At 42.6% G+C, this 21,263-nt stretch overlaps 2 protein-coding genes across 3 annotated transcripts in view; both read left to right on the top strand.

The window, feature by feature from the left end:
- The first annotated feature begins 5,448 nt into the window (after window positions 1–5,448).
- On the top strand, window positions 5,449–11,581 carry msantd2 (Myb/SANT DNA binding domain containing 2). Of its 2 annotated transcripts, none has more exons than XM_076019994.1 (4): window positions 5,449–6,102; window positions 7,398–7,653; window positions 7,753–7,813; window positions 8,930–11,581. In XM_076019994.1, exons 1-4 carry the CDS (start codon window positions 5,671–5,673, stop codon window positions 9,813–9,815), a joined length of 1,635 nt encoding a protein of 544 aa, XP_075876109.1. In that variant the 5' UTR covers window positions 5,449–5,670; the 3' UTR covers window positions 9,816–11,581. The 2 variants fall into 2 exon arrangements, with proteins under 2 accessions (XP_075876109.1, XP_075876108.1); XM_076019993.1 differs by having other exon boundaries at window positions 7,750–7,813.
- A 3,655-nt stretch (window positions 11,582–15,236) lies between these two features.
- The window catches only part of esama (endothelial cell adhesion molecule a), a 48,934-nt gene continuing 42,907 nt past the window's right edge, over window positions 15,237–21,263 (top strand). The window contains exon 1 of the mRNA XM_076019990.1: window positions 15,237–15,672. Coding sequence (XP_075876105.1) covers window positions 15,606–15,672 — 67 coding nt within the window. The 5' untranslated portion in view covers window positions 15,237–15,605. The remainder of the gene's footprint in view (window positions 15,673–21,263) is intronic.

Below are 21,263 nucleotides of genomic sequence, written 5' to 3'. Positions count from 1 at the left end.
CGCAAGGGGGTTCTTTTGTTTGTGGACATGTGCGAGAATTCAAATACGATGCTACGGAGAATTCCGTCGTTAAGGTGTTATTATGTGCATGTTTTCCTAATCCTCATCCATCCATCCACGTTCCGCTTATCACTGCACTGCTCAGAGTGAACTCAGAGTTGTGGGGGTCAACTCCAGCTTTCTTAAGGTGAAGGCAAAATATCCCCTGGTGAAGTCAACACTTTATCAAAAGGCCTACCAACAACCGTCCATGATCACAGTTACACTGACACAGACTTTTTGAAGATGCCAATGTCACATGCACATCTCTGGACTGTAGAAGGAGAGCATTTACACTCTGAGTGGCCCAAGTTAGAACTAATCTGTTAACCTTTGTTGTCTGAATGATAACAAAGGAAATCCCTCGCTATCTATCTGTTGCATTTTTTACAGTTTAGTGTTGAAATGCTTTTAGATCACTCACTGTTTTTCTACAGTAATGCATAAAAGTCTTACATGCAGGAATAACACACATTAGACTCCATACTAAATGTCATTTCTTTGAGTTTAGTATAATATAGAAGAAACCAATCAGTTAAAAAGCAAAATGGCTCCCCGCTGACTGGACATTTTTGCACCCTGAAGGTCCCCGTCTCCAAGGTAGACATACGATTTCCCTCATGTCTACTGCCATCAGTAACAAGGAAGCAGCCAACCTAATGGTCAGCACTGGGCTCCAGGCAGGGCACCATGATGTTGAGAAGGACACCGTGCTGAAACTCATGAAAGCTGAGAGAACTTTCACTGGAATTCATGTATCATACTCCGACCTCATGCACAGTGTATTCGATTGTTTCAATCTAGACTCCTTGCTTAATATTAGTTATTACGTCATATTGAGTGCAGAGGGCGGAAGCAATTTACACAGAATGTTAAACAGTTAAAATGAGTTGACTCACTCAAGCTTCCATTGGCCAATATTTTATATTAAAAAAAAATTAAAAAAAACTTCAATATTAGTGGAAGAAAGTTGTTATTTTAGAGAGTCATTAAAGTGTCATGGCAGCTCGTCACACATGCTTGAAAACCAAATAACTTGGACCCACGGGGAGCGATGCACAAAATTGAAAAGCTGAACACCTAGAAAAATATCCTCATTTCTCCTGTTTTACCAATATGAAAACAGCAATAGCACATTTCCGTAATAAGAAGATGCCAGAATGCGGCAGAAAAAAAATATATATTTCACACTCTCTATGAGAAGAGTCTGCTGTATCAAATGCTATTTTATGTTTGTCAAATGAGTTTGGAGCTCAAAATAACAAAAAAAAAGAGCATCTGATCATGTGATGAGTGGAAACAATCAATTTTTAGCTGACAGGCTGCATTTTTACCATTGAATCGCACTGTCACATCACACGTAACATAATGACTTTGGAGTAGAAGTGCCGTCAGAAAGGCTTAAATGAGAACACTTCAGGGCTTCACTGGCACTGTTATTAATGCTGAAGCTTACGGCTAACAGATGTGGCCCAATAAAAGATGAGCGTGAAGGGAAACAAAATCCATCATCCGGCTGAAAGGGAAAACTAATCCCTCTGCCTCTGCCAATACAGAGGTTGTTTTTTGTCTCTGTTTTTTGTAAATCCCTTAACTCAAGAAAGGGAATATGAAAGAATATTGTCTGTAATATTGTCTTGTCTCTGTAGCCTACAATTGCTCACACATTGCTCAAACTTGAACATAGCATTGGTATATATATTTCTTTCTTTTTTCTTTTTTTTTTTTAAAGCCATATACAACCTTTTTGTGTGAGATGAAAGTTGCTTTGAAAAGCAGTAACACTGTGCATTTTGAAACTTAAAACATCAACAACCAAAATATAGATTAATAAATGAAGACAGAATAAATAAGTGAAACAAGTAAAACAACAAACAAACAACAAAAAATAAATACAAATTTAGTCCAGCACATAGAAAGAACACTGTGGACTTGAAAGAACAAATATACAATAAAATCCAAGAGAAAAACATACAAGCCAGAATGATACATTAAGAACATCTGCAAATTGTATGTAAATCTGTAAATATATTTTTTTTTACAAAATATGCAGCTATGGCAATTCACTCTCAAATTTGAAACTTAACAGATAAGTTCATAAGTTAATACATACATTTCAGATTTACAGATATCAAGAAGAATAAACAAACAAAATGGGCAAACAAAATGGATTTTATTGCAACCACCCTCAGAAGTCCTGCTGGAGTTTTGTGGACAACGCACAGATCACACAAACAGAACAAGTGCAGGGGGTTTTCATCCAATAGGGTCAAAACAGAAGGGCTTAAATTACAATTCGACAGATGATCATGGTTGTAAGTGTGCGATTCCTATAACCTCCAGTAGAGGGCAGACGCTGTACAAGACAGAACATCCTAAATCTGTAAAAAAATAAATAAATAAATAAAAATAACAAAAAAGGGGATTCACAAATTTGGCCAAGCAAACCAAGCCCAGGATTAGAATCACAAGCACACTAATTAAGATGAAAGCTGTTCTCAAACTTTAAATTCATGAGGCACCACCAGAACTGAAAGCACTAAAATGTGATGCAAATAAAGTCCCATCTCATTATCTCTTCTAAGTTATGTCCGCGCATGTCCCCAGAATAGAACAGCCATCTCTTGACACTACGTAGATTAACTGGGGTCCCGACTATTTTGTTCGGATGTGCTTCAAGGAATGATGAAGTACAAATGAGGCCACGGATGACATGACCTCTCTGATTTTGAATATACATTGCGCAATAATCTTGGGAACAAGTTAGATCTTTAACTCTTACTTGTAGATTTCAGTGACTGACTATAATGAGCAGCAACACTTGAAAGATAATTTAGGAGCCAGCTCAGCAGGTTGCACAAGAATTTTTTTTGTGTGTAATTAATTTATGAATTAATTCACTTTTGCTTCTTTCAAAAAGTAGACACAGGGCCCAATTAAAACTGACTTATTTGCATAAAATGCACTCAAAACACAGTAGTATTTATTAAACATTAAACATTAAAAGTCAATCAAATGATGGACGTGTCATTTGCAACGTCAGTTTGTTAAACCAAATTACCTTTGTGGATTTCAGTGAAGTCAAACAAAAAACTTGCATACTGCCGTACTTATGCTGCTGCTAAACAAATCATGTTTTGAATATATATGTAAATATATAGATGTATTTACTCCAAAAATCTTAAATAAAACACTGTGCTTCTTGCATTTATTAGTGTTCGACAGGATACAATCATTATATCATTACAGAATTGATTATGCTGAAATGTGGAATGTTATTATAATTATTTTTATTTTATTCAAACAATCTTTAAAGGGGCAGCAGATCTAAAATTGACCTCTCCCTTACTCACCACTTTATGGACTACGTTTCTGGTAACATTTTCTAAGCCATGTAATTCTTCTGGACTTTAAGTTATGGAAATAATTTCTTGAAATGGGTGCTCACTATCACCATTGCTCCAAATGTGGTGATGAAATAAGTCAATCAATAAAATAAGATAAAGTGATAAAGAGAAGAGAAAGACAACATGTTTATTTAACTCTGCTTTTCAATCCAGTCCCCGAGTCAGAGCTTTGAGCACATAGTACACATGAAATGGTAACACTCATTTTCTATGCTGTTCTGTGCTCTATGCTAATGCAAAAGAATAACTTTTTCTCAATTTTCGCTTCAAGTAGCAGCTTCTGGAAGCATGGAAACATGAGCAGCTGTGTTGCTTTCCATGAACGTCCACATGAAGAAACTCCTGGCTAGGAAGACAGAATAGACAGTTTGGCGGAAACAGTGTTTGTCATCCAGGGACACATCCCAGACACTTAACATGTATGCATTCTGTTAGTTTAGTTGCTTTTTACTACAAAATTAGAGAATGGTTCTGGGAGTTACAAAAGTGTCAGTGCAGCATACTTTACATACTGTTCACAGAGCTGTCAAAGTGACAGGGTGAGGTATTGATTTTGAGTGGACTATTCCTATGAAGTTTATCTAGTTGGACAGCAGACGTGACAACTGACAGCTGTGGTTTTGACCTGTTAAGGTTCGACTGTCCACTGTTTCTAGTCTCTGACCTTTCTCGGACAACATATCTTGCTTCCCCTTTGGCCAGGTCAGGACCTCACTGACCACACACACACACACGCACACACGCACACACACACACACACACAAAAGAGTGAACAGATGGTAGAGCTGGACTGAATGACTTGTCCCTGAGGGGAGCCAATCAAACATCATCACAGAAAAGATGAAGTAAACAATGACACTATCCATCAATCGGGCCATCAAATGACCAATTATATACCAAAAATCCAATAAAGGGTCTCATTCAGTGCCCATTGATGACAGAGAGATCCAGACGGCGACTGTGTAATGCTCCCTGTATTTATCGATCTTATATGCTGGAAGATGACATAAACTGGCAATGGAGATTCTTCTTGCTTCAGTGTTTCGCTTCTGGGTGCACTAATAAGGACTAGAATGGTGCCTTCAGCAATCCAATCTTTGAAGTTCATTTTTGATAGCAAACAATCGACATAATCTTAAAATTGAGATCTTCCAGTATAAGCACCATTTCATTTGTCTTAAGTGCTTATTAATATTATCCACATCAGTTTTATTCATTATTATGTATCATATTATTCCCACATTATTGTTGCAGAGAAAAGTTCACAGTTTTGTTGTATGTAACAACAAAACAGAGATGCTGTGGTTCGCGCTGAAGCCTCACAGCATGAAGGTCATGGGTTCGATCTCGGGCCTGGCATCGCTTTGTGTAGAGTTTGCATGTTATCCCTGTGTTTCCGAGTTCTCTCCGGCTTCCTCCCACAGTCTAAAAATACACGTGAGGTGAATTGGGAACTCGTAATTGACCGCAGGCATGTGTGCGTGCGAATGGTTGTTTTTCCTCTATGTTGCCCTGTGACGAACTGGCGACTTCTATGACAGCTGGGATAGGCTCCAGGACAACCTCGCAACCCTCAGTTCAGGAAGAAGCGGGTATTTAAAATGGATGGATGGATGGATGCTTTTAACAGTCCTATTATATTTATTTTTTAAAAGAAAGAAACAGAAAAAGAAAACATGAGGTTGAGTAAAATGGTAAAATATATCTAACACAGAAATGCCATAAGTTATTTATTCTACTCATAAAACAAAAAAGTCTTTACGTAATAGAATTCATTCACAAGCCAGTATTGTGAAGCTAAGCTAAGCTAATTTTGTTTAACAAACTGACAGTGAAATGAACTTGACGTGTTTTCTTGCTTCCTCTCCTTTTTATTCGAGTTTTTGGGTGTATGTTTTGGGAATAATGTTGATGGCCAGAACACGGATTAAAGCCAAACGATAGAACTTACGTGTAAAGCCAAGGAAATAAAATAAAATCATAGTACTCTCGACTTCCAGTGACGACGCTCCCTGAATGTTAAGACCCCATATTGCATGTTGGTGAGGCCAATAAGATGCTTTTAACGAGATACACCTGCCTGTTTGCGCGAGAAGCTGGCGCCTTTTTCTGAGGATCCGTGCCATATTTTCCGCGTGCCCTCTAGCGTAAAGCCCCGCACGCACACGACGGCACGCGCGTCCTCTTCTTGCCCAGCCCCCCTCCCCTTAGCAACAGAGGCAACATGGCGGCGTCCAGCACCGCGGAGCATTCTCCGGAGATATCGACGCCGTTAAAGACACCGAAAACCGAGGTGCCATCCTCCGAGTCGGAAGACTTGAGCGACAGCAATCAATACCACTCCAACCCCTCAACGCCGAACCGCTTCTCGCCTTTGAACGTGAGCTCGGGGGCGGCAGGCCGGACGGCGGCCTCGTCCTCCTCCAACAGCTTCACAGCTTGCCGGGGGATGTCGTGGACGCCGTCCGAGACGAACGCCCTCATCGCCGTGTGGGGCAACGAGAGGCTGACCGAGGCGAGGATGCAGCAGCTGGAGGCGGCGGGCACCGTGTTCTCCGGCAAGGCCCCCGGTCCTGCCATGTACGAGCGGGTGTCCAGAGCGCTGTCGGAGCTGGGATACGAGAGGACGCCGTCCCAGTGCAGGGAGAGGATGAAGGTAAATAAAGGTTGTGTGGACAGGCAAGAACAATGGCTGTGTTCGACCTCCATCACCGGCACTTGTCCCCCGTAGCAAGGGAGTTGTTTTCGGCAGCTGTCATTTGGAAAATAGATACGATTATCACGATGCGATGGGCAACATAGTGATAGCCGTGTTCTCCTAGGCGCCGGTTTGTTGACATGAGCCCAGCTGCAACACGGGCACAGGCTAACAGACCACGTTGAGAACCGACTGTCACTCTGTTAAAAAATCAATCATGACGAGACAAGTTTTTCACATTTCAACTGAGCATCACCCTTTTAATGGCACTATTAATTAAAAATAAATAAATAAATACTAACAATAATCCATTAGGTGTTCATTTTTGTGAAGAATTGTATATACTGTATCTATTTTTTCCAAACGTATCTCTTTTTTTTTTTTTTCTTAACTCTGTAAACCATCTGCCCCTGTGAAGCTGGGAACATGATTTATAATTTAGAGGTAATTGAAGGAAAGATAACCATGAACAACATGAGCATAAGATCAATCTACAGGAGGGAAAAGGTTCAAGACTGCAATTCATTCCGCAGGAGATATCTCCCCCATAAATAATATAGAATACAGGAAGAGGAAGAGGATGTTACGCTCCTCCAAAAATAGAAAATTAATGTTGTGGCTCTTACTTAAATTATTAAAAGGATAAGAAAACCTACTTTCATCCCCTTTTTGTAAATCAATCCAATATAATTTATGCCAAATCAGTGCATTGTGCTTGAAATCACAGGATTGAAGGTCTTGATTGATTGAGGGTAGGGGGAACGATGGGATTCTCACCACTGTCTATTGTAAGCAGCATACGTATCAGTCAGTTGTAGCCGTTAGTTTTAGTAAAACCGACGAGCTACTATGAAATCTAGCGAGAGGTGCTGCACCCTGGGCCTTAACTGTAGAATGTTTGAAGTAGTAGAAGGGCTTCACAATCAATATCTGGCACGTATTCTATTTTACTGTGGGGCCCACTACAAGTACATTACACTGGGAGCGTGGCGATGTGATGTTTAGTGTTCGAGCTCTGTCCATTCCTATAGCTATGAGGGAGTCTGTCTGTGTTTCATGTACATTTAGGTTTCGTTTAGGTTTGCTAAAACTACAACATACATATTTCTTATATAGTCAGTAAAGCAAGTGATTGCATCAGTTATCTAGTTGCAAGCTAAATTATTTCTATCACATCTGTAACAATTTGGTTTATGATTGATGATTTATCATCTGGTAACACCGTCATTTTTATTTATTTTTTTCCCCCCCAGACACTCCGCCGCTGCTACAGCCGTGTGAAAGAGCACGGCATTGGCAAGAGGAAGAGTAGCTACACTATAGAGCAGCTGGAGAAGGTGTTTGGTCAGGGAGGCTGGGACTCCCAGAGCTGTGCCCCTGTGCTGATCAACAGCAGCGGGTTGTACCAGGAGATGGAGTCAGACGGCAGCACCCTGGAAGAGTTCTCCCAGGAGGACTGGTGCAATCAGGTGCTGGACTCGGCCTTCCAGGAGGGAGACATGGACACCGGTGAGTGTGTTAGCAAGCAGAGGACGGATATTGATGAAGGACTTGAATTGAAATGATTTGTTGTGAACAGATGCCTCTCTGTTTGTTTTTTTCCAGAAGATTTCCAGGTGCCAAAGAATCGAGCTTTGCAGATTAAAGCAGAGCTGATGGAACAATCCCAGTAAGTAATCTGCTTTTGACATCTCTTGTCATGTTGGAGGTTATTAATCGCTGGAGTGATTGCGGAATGGTGATAAAAAAAAAAAGTCTGTCTTTGCCACACATCAGACTGAATAAAATTTTCTTTTTGTATTTGTCTCTTTACTACGGAAGTTTATTGCATTCACTTGGGGATAAAAAGCTCTGTTTTTCAGGGTAATTTTTTCAGATTTTCTGAGTGATTTTTTTGCTGTGTTTTTTTTTTTTTTTACAGGACAATTTTCTTTTCTGTTTTTCGGGCTAATCTTTTTCCCCAGTTTAGGGAGCATCCGAAACAATCACATCCACTCCTTTATTGAAAGGTAAAATGGAAGCAAACATGGCCAGCTTGTTTAGTTTAATCAAGTTTTGACCTGGGTGGAGAATCACTCTAAATAAGAGGAGGGAGGAGGGGGGGATAATTGCCCGAATTCTTATATATATTTTTTTTGTCAAGTGAATGTAATACACTTCCCTACTTATTTTTATTTTACCTAAGTGCCTTGAGTGATGCTGGCTGACAAACAGCCTTACAGCTTTAGTGCATCAACATCCTAAAGTTCAAAAGTTACCATGTTTATCCTGTTACCAGGAATGAGGGTTTTCCATTCTATGACAGTGCTGTTTACCAAAGGGCTATAATTCTATGTCACCACTAGATGGCACCAATGCTCCAATATGGTAAGTCTATCTTTCTGGCGTCCAGGTTCACTGTAGCCTTGAAGTCTTGTGTTGTAGACTCCTTGTCTACTCTCTTAGTTACTTAAAGACGTTTCACCTTTGATCTGAAAGGCCCCTGTTGCTTGGAGGAAGCAGCTTAAGAACTGAAGAGGCGTTCGCTTGAAAGGTGAAATGTTTTCAAGTAACCAAAAGTTGCCTACAGCTCAGTGCTGCAGGACTGGGTTTGGTGAAGCACAACACATTGGGCTTGAAGGACGCATTGCATCTATCAGTCTTTGGTGGCTTCTTTAAACTGAACTTCAGGAATTCATTTGGATGTTTCACTCATTGTGTTGTTTCTTCTCTGACCTGGAGATGGCGCCGCATTTCGCGTTTCATAACATTGCCCCCCCCCCCCCCCCCCCCCCCCCCCCCACAGGAAGAGGGACACCATGCAGACGGTGGTGCGCATCCTGGAGTCGGTGCAGCTGAAGTGGGAGCACTTCCAGACGTGGACCGAGTTCTCGCGGCTGCACCTCTCCAACAAGCTGGCCATCTTCGGCGTGGGCTTCAACACGCGTTGGCGCGACGACGTGCGCTACCACTACGCCGAGATCAGCTCGCAGGTGCCGCTGGGCAAGAGGCTCCGTGAGTACTTCAACCCGGAGAAGCCGGAGGGCCGCGTGGTCATGACCAGGGTTCAGAAGATGAACTGGAAGAACGTGTACTACAAGTTCCTGGACATCACCATCAGCGAGGCGCGCTGCCTGGAGCTGCACATGGAGGTGGAGTGGCTCCCCGTGTCCCAGTCGAAGGCAGCGGGCTGCAGCAAGGGCACGTCCCACTACCTCCTCCCCGGGGACATCCCCAAGGCCTACGGACTGTACGCCATCGGCCACGGCGAGCGGCCGTCCCCGCGCGACGCGGCCTCCCGAGGCAACGGCGAAGAGGCCGCCTCACCTCAGGGCCAATCAGGGAACGGCGCCCAGACCGACGGGGGAGGCGCGGGCGACCCGACCAGAGGACGGGTCGCCTATTGCTACCTGGGCATCGCCGAGGACAGAACTATACAGCAGTGTCTGTTCCAGCACTTTCAGGGCCCCGGCAACGGCAAACACCCCGGGCACGGCGAGGCGTCGGCCGCCACGCGCTTCCTGCAGGAGAACTGCCGCCTCGGCGAGGCGGGAGAGCCGTCTCGCCCATTTCCTATCTACATCAAGTTCATCGAGGTGGAGCTGGACTTCCTCTCGGCAGGCTCCCTGGTGGAGTGCCTGGAAACCGCCGTCGGCTACTCGTTGAAGTACAACAACGAGGCCACGTCGTAAAATGCAGCCTTGTGGGTTTTTTTTGTTCGTTTGGGGTTTTGTTTTTTTTTTTCGAACTGCGTTGATAAAAAAGTTTAAGGAGCCGCTGTTACAAACCAGGGTTGGTAACTTGGTTTCCGCGGATGTGAGCAGAAGTGTGGCCTTGTTCTCATTGGGTTGACCCTCACTGAGTCTTAACGGAATGGTTTTCCACACAATATGGTGAATGTATTGTGTACGACTTTATGGGTCAAGCATCAACTGCCACATCCATTTTAAGAGATTTTACTTTGGGCAACAGTGCACTAGTGAGGTTTCTGCTGCTTGCTTTGTGTCCAGAAACATCGCCTGATCGAGGAGATGGAGGTCGGCGAGGTGACTGCTGCAGTACGCATCCGTCTACCTCAGCTGGATGTAGCAGAGAGGGCAGCGGGGGGACCAGAACATGTATTTACTCTAAAACTGCCTTTAACTCCTCTACCAGTGAGGTCATCGTAACTCTTGGCTGATTTATGCCTTATGTTTTGCATCCGTGAGTCAGCGGGCTGCAGCTCGCGAGGCCTCCGCTCAGCGTGAGTGAAGGCAAAGTCACCTTTCAGATGGTCAGCACGGGTCGCGGTGCAGCGCTGCGGTAGCCGCATCAGTACCCGTCACGGGCCCGTGTTGCATCGCCGTTATCAGTCGCTTCGTGTGCAGCGCCGTCTGAGAGATGTTCGGTGTCCTTATGTGCCAAGTGTCGTGGTACTTATACCTCTAAAATGTCATTAGTCACGGGTTCATGCCTGGCACTGACGAGATAAGACGGGGGCCGAGCCTACTAAGAGAATTCTATAGTTTCATTGTGAGCTAAGTGATTGTTGAACAGCGAATGCAGGAGAGAAGTTGCACTGCAGGGGGACAAAATCAAAGGAAAGATTTGAATTTGGGTGAGGCCGCCATTGTCAAGGTCCTTCTATGTTCCTATGTATTGTATATTTATTTATGGATGTATAACAAAATGCATATTCAAATCTCCAAATCTTTAATTGGGTTTGTGATATAAACGTAGGGAAAGACGTGTGCAGTGTCTCCCCCTGCAGTCAAGAGAACACCCGCTGCTTATGATTCAGACTTTGATTTCTCGTCTTAAATGCTGTTTGTTCAGTAAGATTAGTTTGTGCGTCTTTGTGCCATGCTAAAAGCCAAAATGACAAACTCGTCCGCTTTACCATAAGGCTAGGTATAGGTATATTTACATGTAACAAGCCGGTGTTTATCAGGGGCCAGGACATTTCTGCTATCTCAGTTATGGGATTCAGGCAAGAGTTTTCTGCACCTGCACCTACCGTGCTGGTATTTTACAGAATACAATTCTGCAGACGATGCATAACTGTGGAAATCATTGTTCTAGGTTTCAGCCAGGTCTTTGTCATCAGGCTTCTACTCATACGGGCAACAATCAAGTTTAGTTCTTTAACATGTCTCCTGAGGTAATGTGCAATGTGCCAGAAAAGGGACTGAGCAGCAGAAATCAAGTCCATACTGAAGCTGTACAGGAAGTTTATCTTATATATCTAATATATATATATAAATATTTTAAGACTATAAATGTTCTTGAGCATTCCAGCTTTGCGGACCTGCAATGTTTCTTTGTTATGGGTATAACATGATAAATATGATATTTTCTATTATGTTTGTTGACACCATGTCTTGTATGTGATTGGTTGGAAGTCAACGTCTTGTATGTTTACTTGTTTGGGAAAACAATAAATGGAGCACTCGCTGTCATTTGCCACAGTGAAAATGAACTGTGTTGTGTGATTCGTATTTTTTCACACAGTTGGTTACTGATGAAAACGTTCTGCTCTCTGGCCTTGATTATCTACTTTATAGCTTGTGTCATTACAATAAAAATCATTGCCTACGTAATGATGTGTATTTCCGCAGGAAATCTAGGTCTGTGTGCCTTCAATTTTCCTTCTAAATGTCACACAAAATTATTTGTCAAGCAGCTCTGTATTAGCAGACAAATAGAACTCAAGCAGACTTCTGAGCTCCCAGACCTCCTATTGAGACAAATTGCCTTATTATTTTTTTAGAGAAACAAATGTGGGCTCCCCATTCATGCTTTTCTCTCTCAAATATCTCAATACTTATGTTGAGTGGATGTGACATGAAAAGCTGTTTGCGGGACCTAAAAGATGTCATTTAGCCTTCCTGCCAGAAGATGGCCAGAGATTACTGTTGCTGAAACAACATCTCACTTAGAAATTAAATTGCTGGAATTCCACTGGGGGATAAAAATAAGTAGTTTGTTCATCAAAGCATCCAAACTAATGCAATGGTAATGTAAAAGCAGTTGCAGATGGCTGACTAGTATTTCAGCTGTGCCCAAACAAGGAACCAGAGCTGTAGCTAAGTGTGTTTGTGTGTGAGAAAGAGATGTATGTGTAGAGACAGTGCCACTGACCTTTTAGAAGCTAGCCTTTAGAGCTGGGATCGTTTGTTTCAGACTCTCCCCTAAACAGCACAATAAGACAAAATACAAAAACTTGGATGTTAACACATGGATTTTAACAGTAAATGTATTTTTTCTATTTTAGTGTTGTTCTATTAAGTAACCGGGTAGCGGAACAAAGGAAATGGTCTTTGGTCGTTAGTACGCGTTCGTCATAAATAAAATGTCCTGCTCACTTAGTTAATAATTAATGCCACCGTTTGCTGTCCATTTATTTATTTACACCAAGGGTTCACACCAAATAATTCTGAATCAAAGGCAGACATTTCATATACATAATGTAAACATACAGAACATGTATAAGTATTTCATGATGCCCGGCTTTTGTAAATTTAATAAGCCAGTTTGTCTTTGTTCTGTCATGCGGAAAACAACAGGACACTCCTTCCAAGGGAGTTGTGTTTTATCACGTCGACTTCACACGACTAAATTTACCCTGAAATAGCAGAGTGTAACAGTATATTAAACTCTTACCCCAGGAAGAAGAAATCTATTCTAAATCCAGATTGGAAAAGTAAAACATGACTTGAGAAAAGAAAAAAAATCAAAGTGCCCTCTGCTGCAGCCTCTGGATCCATTAAGTATGGCCAGAGGAAGGAGGGCAGGTTGGATTGGGGGACAGGATCTAGGACAGACACTGCACCACTGCCATGAGCAATGTCGAGCTCTGGTTGATTTTGGTATAATTTCAGATAATCTGATCATTAAAAAAAAAAGAAAAGAAAAATAAATCACATTGGGTTCCTTTTACTGTTTGAGTCAAATGGAAGCAATTCCTGTTAATGTCGTCATAGTAATTGTTCAACTGTGAGGAAACAACACAATCTCAAATTTCCTAAATAAATGTTGTCATACTGCCTTTCAAATCAGCTTTTCGCCAGCTCTCCCTCATGGAATGCCCACCCCTGATTCTTATTCAAATGGCTGAGCATAACTAACCCATGTCTCATTACAATATGAATAATTCCTCATTGGAGGAATGTATAATAACATAGGGGTAAATGTATACCGGACTGTATTGCATTATATCTGCTATATTGATATTAATGTGTCGTTTGACGCTTGACTGAAAAGGCCGCAGCGGTCAGTTTGCCCTCAGGATGACAGATTTACTCACATGTGGAGGTCAGGGTTAGGGTGTGATTTGCAGTGTGGTCCGCACACCAAATATTAATTTCTCTCTGCACTCACATGATTTTTCAGATAAAAATGAAATCCCGCTTGTTTTGACAGCTTTCGTGCAGACGCTGGGAATTTCATCCGAAGGCCAAGGCGCAAGGTGCAGCCGCACAACAGAACCATCGTCCCATGAGGCATGGGCCCTGCTCCTTTGGATTTAATCACTGGAATAACCCACGCTCACCTCTCATAATTGAGCAATCGTCCTGCATTAGCCTCACCACTGTTGCTGCGGCAACGGGGCAACCTTAGGAAATGAAATAAAGGGGTCTGACCACTTCGCGGAGCACAGGTCAGTCCATATATTTGCAACGGGAGGGGGGTTGGGATGGAGGGGACTCACCTTGGGAATTTGCGTCAAGCTGAGTCCACTCTGCTTTCTCTGCTCTCAGACCCGCGACTCTTCACACATGACAGAACAGGAGGCGAGTCGGGGAAAAGCTCCGGCTGTGTGAGTTTGGAAATGGGCCACCCTAAAATGACACACTGCTTGTGAGCAGCGCGGCAAATTTTAATAACAATCAAAAGGCCAATCCGGGTTCATCGAGGTCCGTTTGAAATGGTGCCATACACGAGGGGCCATGCATCCTTCCAAACGGTTGGCTACATCCCTCCACTTCCTCTTATCCGAACAAAAACGTGATTGTATGCTGCCGTCCAAGCGTTAGCTCGACCACAGACATGCCTCTGCAAGTATCAGGTCAATTATGGCTGGCTACACATTTCTGAAGGTCTGCATGAGTGGAATTGAACAACCAAGAGGGTTGTAACAATCCATTCATTAATACCTGCTTATTCCTGAGCTCAGGGTCAGGGAGGTCTGCTGGAGCTTCTCCCAGCAATCACAGGGTGACACCCTGGACAAGTTGCCAGTTCATCACAGAGCAACATAAAGACAAACAACCATTCGCTCTCTACGGACAACTTAGAGTTTCCAATTCATTTCACACGCATGTTTTTGGAGTGTGGGAGGAAGCCGGAGAACCTGGAGAGAACCCACGAAGACCCATGCAAACTCCACACGGAAAGGTCACAGGCCGTGAATTGAACCCACAACCGTCTTGCTGTGAGACGGCAGCTGTAACCAGTGCGTCACCACGTTGCCCGTTGTTACAATCCCTTATAATAAAATGCCACTTTTTCTAAACCACAATCCAAATCATTCAGGTCCAAACTGACTGTATTTTAACTGTATTTGATTTATATTTGGAATTTATTGTGGAGCTGCTTCAGTGTCCTTGAAAGTGTTCAAGTTGTAGTTGCAAATAGTTGTGGTTGGGTGCACCTGTTTTCCAGACCAATGCTATTGTTTATTTTACTACCACTACTACTTGCGACTTGTTTATTATTGGGGGGAGGGGAGGACTCGTTTTGTATTTTATATTCCCCTCACAGGCCGATATTTACGTTTTTCTTACATTCTGCAATCTAAATAGAGTTAAACAGAGTTCCTGTAGCCTTGTTCTTGCTACGAAATGACACACTTCCACAAAATAAACACCTGCCTGCACGTTTCGCCGAGTCCAGGACAGGTGCACATTCGGCAAGCTGTTGGGGATTACAGGAAGAAATAACGGATGTCCATTACTATTACCTCCAAAATAAAAGTATCCTCTTGTGCAATTCGACGTACGAACGGCTCGTTAGCAGAAGCCTTTTATTTTTTTAGGGCTCTTATGGAACTGGTTTCAAACATTATAGCTATTTGATGCCCTCACTCTTTCTCTCTCTCTCCTCTCTCTCGCTCGCTCTAAAGTCCCCCCTCTCTTCCAGGATGACAGCTTGTGGAGTTGAAGCCACTCTCACTGCCGCCTCGCTGAGGACGGACTCGCAGATGCTGCCAGGCGTGACGAGCAGGACTTGAAGGAAGAACCGCGGAGGACTTCTGAGTGCAAGAGGTGCTGTTCCGCTTCCCGCGTCGTCACTCGTGTCCACCGGCTGGAAAGTCAGAGCTGGGGGGGGAGTTCCTGCGGCGGAGGGATCCGGCGGCTTCCACGTCTCCTCACCTGAAGTGGCTCTTGTCTTCTCCGGTTACCTTCCCGCCGGGAAGACTGACAGACTGCATTCGTTCCCCGAACCACATTAAGGACATTTATAAGCGTCGACAGAGGGAAAGAAGTGTGCCGGCGTCCGCCATGTATCTCTGGAGCACTTCGGGGAAACTTACTTTGCTCGCCTTCACCTTGGTGTCGCAGCTCACAGGTCAGTCGGGAACTTACTGCTACTTCCACTTCTCCTCGCGTCGTCCCTTAACCTCACCAACACAGACTTGCACGAGTGCAAATGTCGAATCAAAATTTAACGCGTGCTTCCCAAGGTGACATTCAATGGTCTATTTAATGTCGTATTTCAGGACACTTTTGGAACCTCTGCATATGCAATTCCTAAATGTGTCAGATGTCTTTTGTTGCATAAATATACTTTTTATTTATTTATTTATTTTTATTTTATTTTATTTTGTTAATAAGAGCATACAGACATGAATCACCATGGCTCATTAACTAATGAAGGACTGTTAGAATGGGCTGTTTCTGGGGGGTTCGCTCCTGAATATGTGTCAGAGGATGGAGGTTGTGGATTAAAGGCTGGAAACACCTGTTTGTTTTTGACAGGATTTGAAACAGGTGTGTTACACATGATTATGTCTTCCAGGGAAGAATAATCCCTTTACAGCTGCTTCAGCGGCAGCTCCGGCATATCTCTCTCTCTCTCTCTCTCTCTCTCTCTCTCTAGCAATGCGTTAAAACCCTCACTTTCCCCGATATCAGTACAGTACATGCAGCCTACTTCCCCCATCTCTTTGATATGGAAAATTGGGGCACGATACAGCTGCTTGAGTGTTTTGCGGATGATTTGCGAAATGTGAAGTTTTTAAATGATTAATTCGAGTGAAAGTTTCAACGGCGCTATCTTCAGGGGATTTTTGACTTGTCAAGATTTTTTTGATTCCCGAGGAGGGCAGAAGCTTCAAGTGAAAGTCAGACTCGCGGTGAAGGCAGAAGAAAAACAGTCACACAGAGAGAATCATTCCCTGTATAGCAACAGTGGGTTCCTGCAAGATTTTATATATATATATATGTATATATATATATATATATATATATATATATATATATATATATATATATATATATATATATATATATATATATAATGTACATACAGTCATAAACTCTGACCCATGGCTTTATTCATTCCTCTTCAAATTGAATTAAACTGTCAGCACCAACAAAGCGACAGCATTCACAAACTCATCCTATTGCACTCCTTAACTCTGTTATGGTCTTCTCCTTGAGAACTGTCCTGCTTTCATACGGGTGGAGCAGGACATATCCATTTAAGTTGGGGAGCTCCATCTGCTCCAGGTGAGTGGATATTAGTTTCAACAGACTTTCATCCAGCAGCCTCTGCTGAGACATGGGCGTGACCTGGAGCTGCACTCTCAGGCCTGATATTACCCCTGGTTTACCAAGGCCCTTGTTTTCTCTTCAGCAATATTGCCAAAACACCCTTGTGCTGACACATGCAATCTCAAGGCGCCTTGTTACACTCACTACCTGAGAAATTCTAACTCTAGTCTGGGTCGACTGTCTTTTGCTGCAGCGCGGGCCGTTAAAAAGACGGCATTAATTGTGCGACACCCCAGAGCCATTTTGTCCCAGTGACCAATCTGGAGTTTTAGCAGCGTGGCGGAGCTCAGTTAGACATGTGCGACAGGACAATACATTCATGGTGGCCAACCTTGACCTTAGTGTTTGACTCACCATCAATCGCCCCGCAGGTGTGTCCTGAAAACATGGAGCGGTCAAGATACAGGGAGGAAGTGCTCATGAATAGCGGCCTGTGGCAACAGGAAAGCTGGGGGCTCCTTGAGTCCCCAATGCAGACTAGTTCACTGGGCAGGAAGTGAGCAAACGTCCTCTGACAAACAAGATAAGACCTCTATTTATGATTTAGTCAAGAATCAGAGTCATGGGGAATGTAACCAGAGTCTTATGTTAGTCGTTAGTAGAAAAGGATGAAAAACTGCCTCCACGTTTGAGAAGCTTACGCATGGAAATTAAATTTTACACACTGTTGATTCTTGATTCAGCTTCTGCATTCCTTTGAGTGTACAGTAAATAAATTAAATATGTACCCTTTGGCCTCGTGTCAGGAGGGATCAGCTCGAGTACCCATTTCTACCTTCTGAAGGGACAAAGCTCTGAAAGTGCACAAGCTGATGAGAGAATATACATCCTCCAGAAGACTCAGAAGACTCCTAACCTCTGGCCTCTCTAGTCATACATCTTTCTTCATTATTAAGAAGTCAACTTGATTATATTTAATTCCCGTGAGCAAATCTTCAATGTGTTGTTTTTCTAACTGCGTTAGTATTTTATAAGGCAAAAAAGAGGAATAACCTCCAATAGTAAAGTCCAAATGCTGAATTTTTTATTTTTCTTATTTTTTACAAAAAGCAGCTACTTGGTTGCAGCAATGAAATCTAATATCATGCTCTGTTTACGCTGTTGTAACCTCATAGATTTCTGAATATTTTCCATTCAGTTGTGGACAGTTATGGACCATTTGGTTTAATCATTGCTGTATCAGGTTTAAAAATGTCTTTAAAATTATATAGTAAACTGATTTGGATGGATGTTGGCAAATTGGATTATTCTTGACGTCCTGGTGTTTTCAAAGAAGATTGATGTTGAATTGGCACTTTTGAATAATTACTTCCTTTGTTTGCTCAGGCAGTAGAATAATAAATATTATACAGTTGTGTTCATAAGTTGACATACCCTGGCAGAATTTATGATTTCTTCGCCATTTTTCAGACAATATGAATGATAACACAAAAACCTTTCTTTCACTCATGGTCAGTGCTTAGGTGAAGCCATTTATTATCAAACAACTGTGTTTACTCTTTTTAAATCATAATGACAACAGAAATTATACAAATGACCCTGATCAAAAGTTTACATACCCCAGTGTTTGCCCCCTTTAACATCAATGACAGCTTGGAGTCTTTTGTGGTAGTTGTGGATGAGACGCTTTATTTTCTCTGATGGTAAAGCTGCCCATTCTTCTTGGCAAAAGGCCTCCAGTTCCTGTAAATTCTTGGGCTGTCTTTTATGAACTGCACGCTTGAGATCTCCCCAGAGTGGCTCAATGATATTGAGGTCAGGAGACTGAGATGGCCACTCCAGAACCGTCACTTTATTCTGCTGTAGCCAATGACAGGTCAACTTGGCTTTGTGTTTTGGATCATTATCATGTTGGAATATCCAAGTACGCCCCATGCGCAGCTTCCGGGCTGATGAGTGCAAGTTTTCCTCTAGTATTTTTTGATAACCTGCTGCATTCATCCTGCCATCAATTTTAACCAAGTTTCCCATGCCTTTGTAGCTCACACATCCCCAAAACATCAGCAATCCATGTTTTACAGTAGGAATGGTGTACCTTTCATCATAGGCGACTCGACCATGCAGCCCATTTTTCTTCAAGTGCCTCCTTATTGTGCATCTTGAAACATCCACACAACTTTTTTCAGAGAGTCCTGTATTTCAGCTGAAGTAATCTGTAGGTTTTTCTTTGCATCTCGAACAATTTTCCTGGCCGTTGTGGCAGAAATGTTTGTTGGTCGACCTGATCGTGGTTTGGTTTCAACAGAATCTCTCACTTTCCACTTCTTCATTAGAGTTTGAACACTGCTGATTGGCATTCTCAGTTCCTTGGATATCTTCTTATATCCCTTTCCTGTTTTATACATTTCAATGACCTTTTCCCGTAGATCTTTTGACAATTCTTTTGCTTTCCCCATGACTCAGTGCAAGGGTCTGTCAGGAGCCCAGAAACTCATTGCACCTTTATACACACACTGATTACAAGCAGACAGATCACAGGTGTGGATGGTTACCTTTAGTAGCCATTCAAAAGCATTTGTGTCAACTTGTGTGCAGGTGATGTATGTAAACTTTTGATCGGGGTCATTTGTGTAATTTCTGTTGTCATTATGATTTGAAAAGAGTAAACACGGTTGTTTGATAATAAATGGCTTCACCTAAGCACTAACCATGAGTGAAAGAGAGGTTTTTGTGTTATCATTCATATTGTCTGAAAAATGGCGAAGAAATCATAAATTCTGCTAGGGTATGTCAACTTATGAACACAACTGTATATTGTATATTTTGTACAACTGAAAACCCCAAAAATTCTAGAATTAAAGGCAAATTGGGCCATCTAGCAAACAAGGCTGTATCTGTAACAGTCATATTCCATTGCTGTCCTCCCTCCCTAGTACTTTCCTTTCAGTCCACCTCAACTGCTTCTATATCACACTTGCTACTTCTCCATTTTATGAGCATTACATGGCACCCACCGCATGCATGTGTGAATTTGAGGTGCGAATGCATTTTCATGAGCACACGCCCTAATCTTCAGGCTAGATGTCCCTTATCAAAGGGCACTTGTGGGGTATATGCCAAGCCTTATCACCTGACCAGCGCTCGCACAACTCTTGTATTCTAAACACACCATCTGGCAAAAGAACGTCTTCATTTGTTTTCCAGGTGGGTTCCACAATGGACGTTACTTATTTAACAAGGTCAATCCATGCGAGCTTCAAAGACTCCATCGGGACGGTGGGGGTGTCGACGCAACAAAGCGCTTTTTTTCTCCCAGTGATTTAGACTCATGAACACGGAGGCTGTAGACATTGCTGCATTACATTTTTTTACAACCGGGCCAGAACCTATTATTAAAACAACATCTCGTGTAGCGTGCGTAGAGACACAATATATTCTAGTGTGACAGCAATGGTTTGTTTCCTGTTCCGCTCCCGCCCATGTTTTTCCATCACGAAATAGATGTCCCCTAAGACTGGCGCAGGGAGGGCCATGGAATGCACTATGCCCAACAACTATGGCCTTATCTCTAATTGCCTATTTCTTAGAATAATACCAAATGGATGTGCAGCAAAGCCCCTTTCCACTTTGAGCCCGGATTAGAGCAGTTTGAAGACAGCACTTCTCGTGTTTTGTCCTGGCGACGGGTACAGTTTTGATTTGACGGGGGAGATTGAGGGATTTGTCGGTACATACGTAATGACACGGAAATACAACGGTGCACTTTTTTTTTTTTTCCGCTCTCTCTCAGTCGCAGCGCTCCGCTGTCCAATCGTCAGTCGGTGACAGTGTGCCAGTACCCCTCATAATCCCGTGTATTTACACCCACTGCAAAGCTCAGGAGAACAAGAACCTGAAGGGAGATTAGAGAGAGTTCAACGCCACACTAGAGAAACAATGAGTGGGAGACATTTGCACTGTAGTCGCAGAAAGGAACAAAACAAAAAAAACATGGCTTTTGTGATTTATGGTGTTTTTCAGCATGCACACTTTGAGAGACAGAGACAAAAAAAACATTGATCTTGTGGTTTTACACTTTTCTGTTCAATTTTGAGTTCGATTTGTAGACAGGAATCTATTGGTTTTGCATTACACACACAGTGGGTGTGTGCGTGTGCGCGCGTGTTTTGTGCGTCACTGCTCATCTATGTTTCTTTGTTGTCCATTTTGCCTTTATTGTTGTTTGGTGTAATTGTTGTAATCATTTGCAGTTGCTTGCTGGGCCTTTAACATGTCATCATGGCACATTAAATTGCTTTTTACGCAACGTGTATCAGTAGTAATGTAAGTGGGTTTTTTGTTGTTGTTGTTTTTTTGGGGGGTGGGCATTGTTTTATGGATATTTAACATGCAACATTCACTTGAAACAGTGTGTCATGCATATACATTGAAGCCTTAGTTTGA

This window comes from Nelusetta ayraudi, unplaced genomic scaffold (genome assembly GCF_046127955.1).
Source record: "Nelusetta ayraudi isolate G7.1 ecotype Tasmania unplaced genomic scaffold, CSIRO-AGI_Nayr_v1 ptg000011l, whole genome shotgun sequence".
Lineage (NCBI taxonomy): Eukaryota > Metazoa > Chordata > Actinopteri > Tetraodontiformes > Monacanthidae > Nelusetta > Nelusetta ayraudi.
This window is presented reverse-complemented; position numbering and strand designations above follow the sequence as displayed.

Excerpts from the sequence above, each read along its gene's own strand:
- msantd2 (XM_076019993.1), top strand. The coding sequence starts at position 5,671 with ATGGCGGCGTCCAGCACCGCGGAGCATTCTCCGGAGATATCGACGCCG. Across the intron at positions 6,103-7,397 it reads AGTGCAGGGAGAGGATGAAG|ACACTCCGCCGCTGCTACAG; the intron begins GTAAATAAAGGT and ends TTTCCCCCCCAG. Across the intron at positions 7,654-7,749 it reads GGAGGGAGACATGGACACCG|AAGATTTCCAGGTGCCAAAG; the intron begins GTGAGTGTGTTA and ends GTTTTTTTCCAG.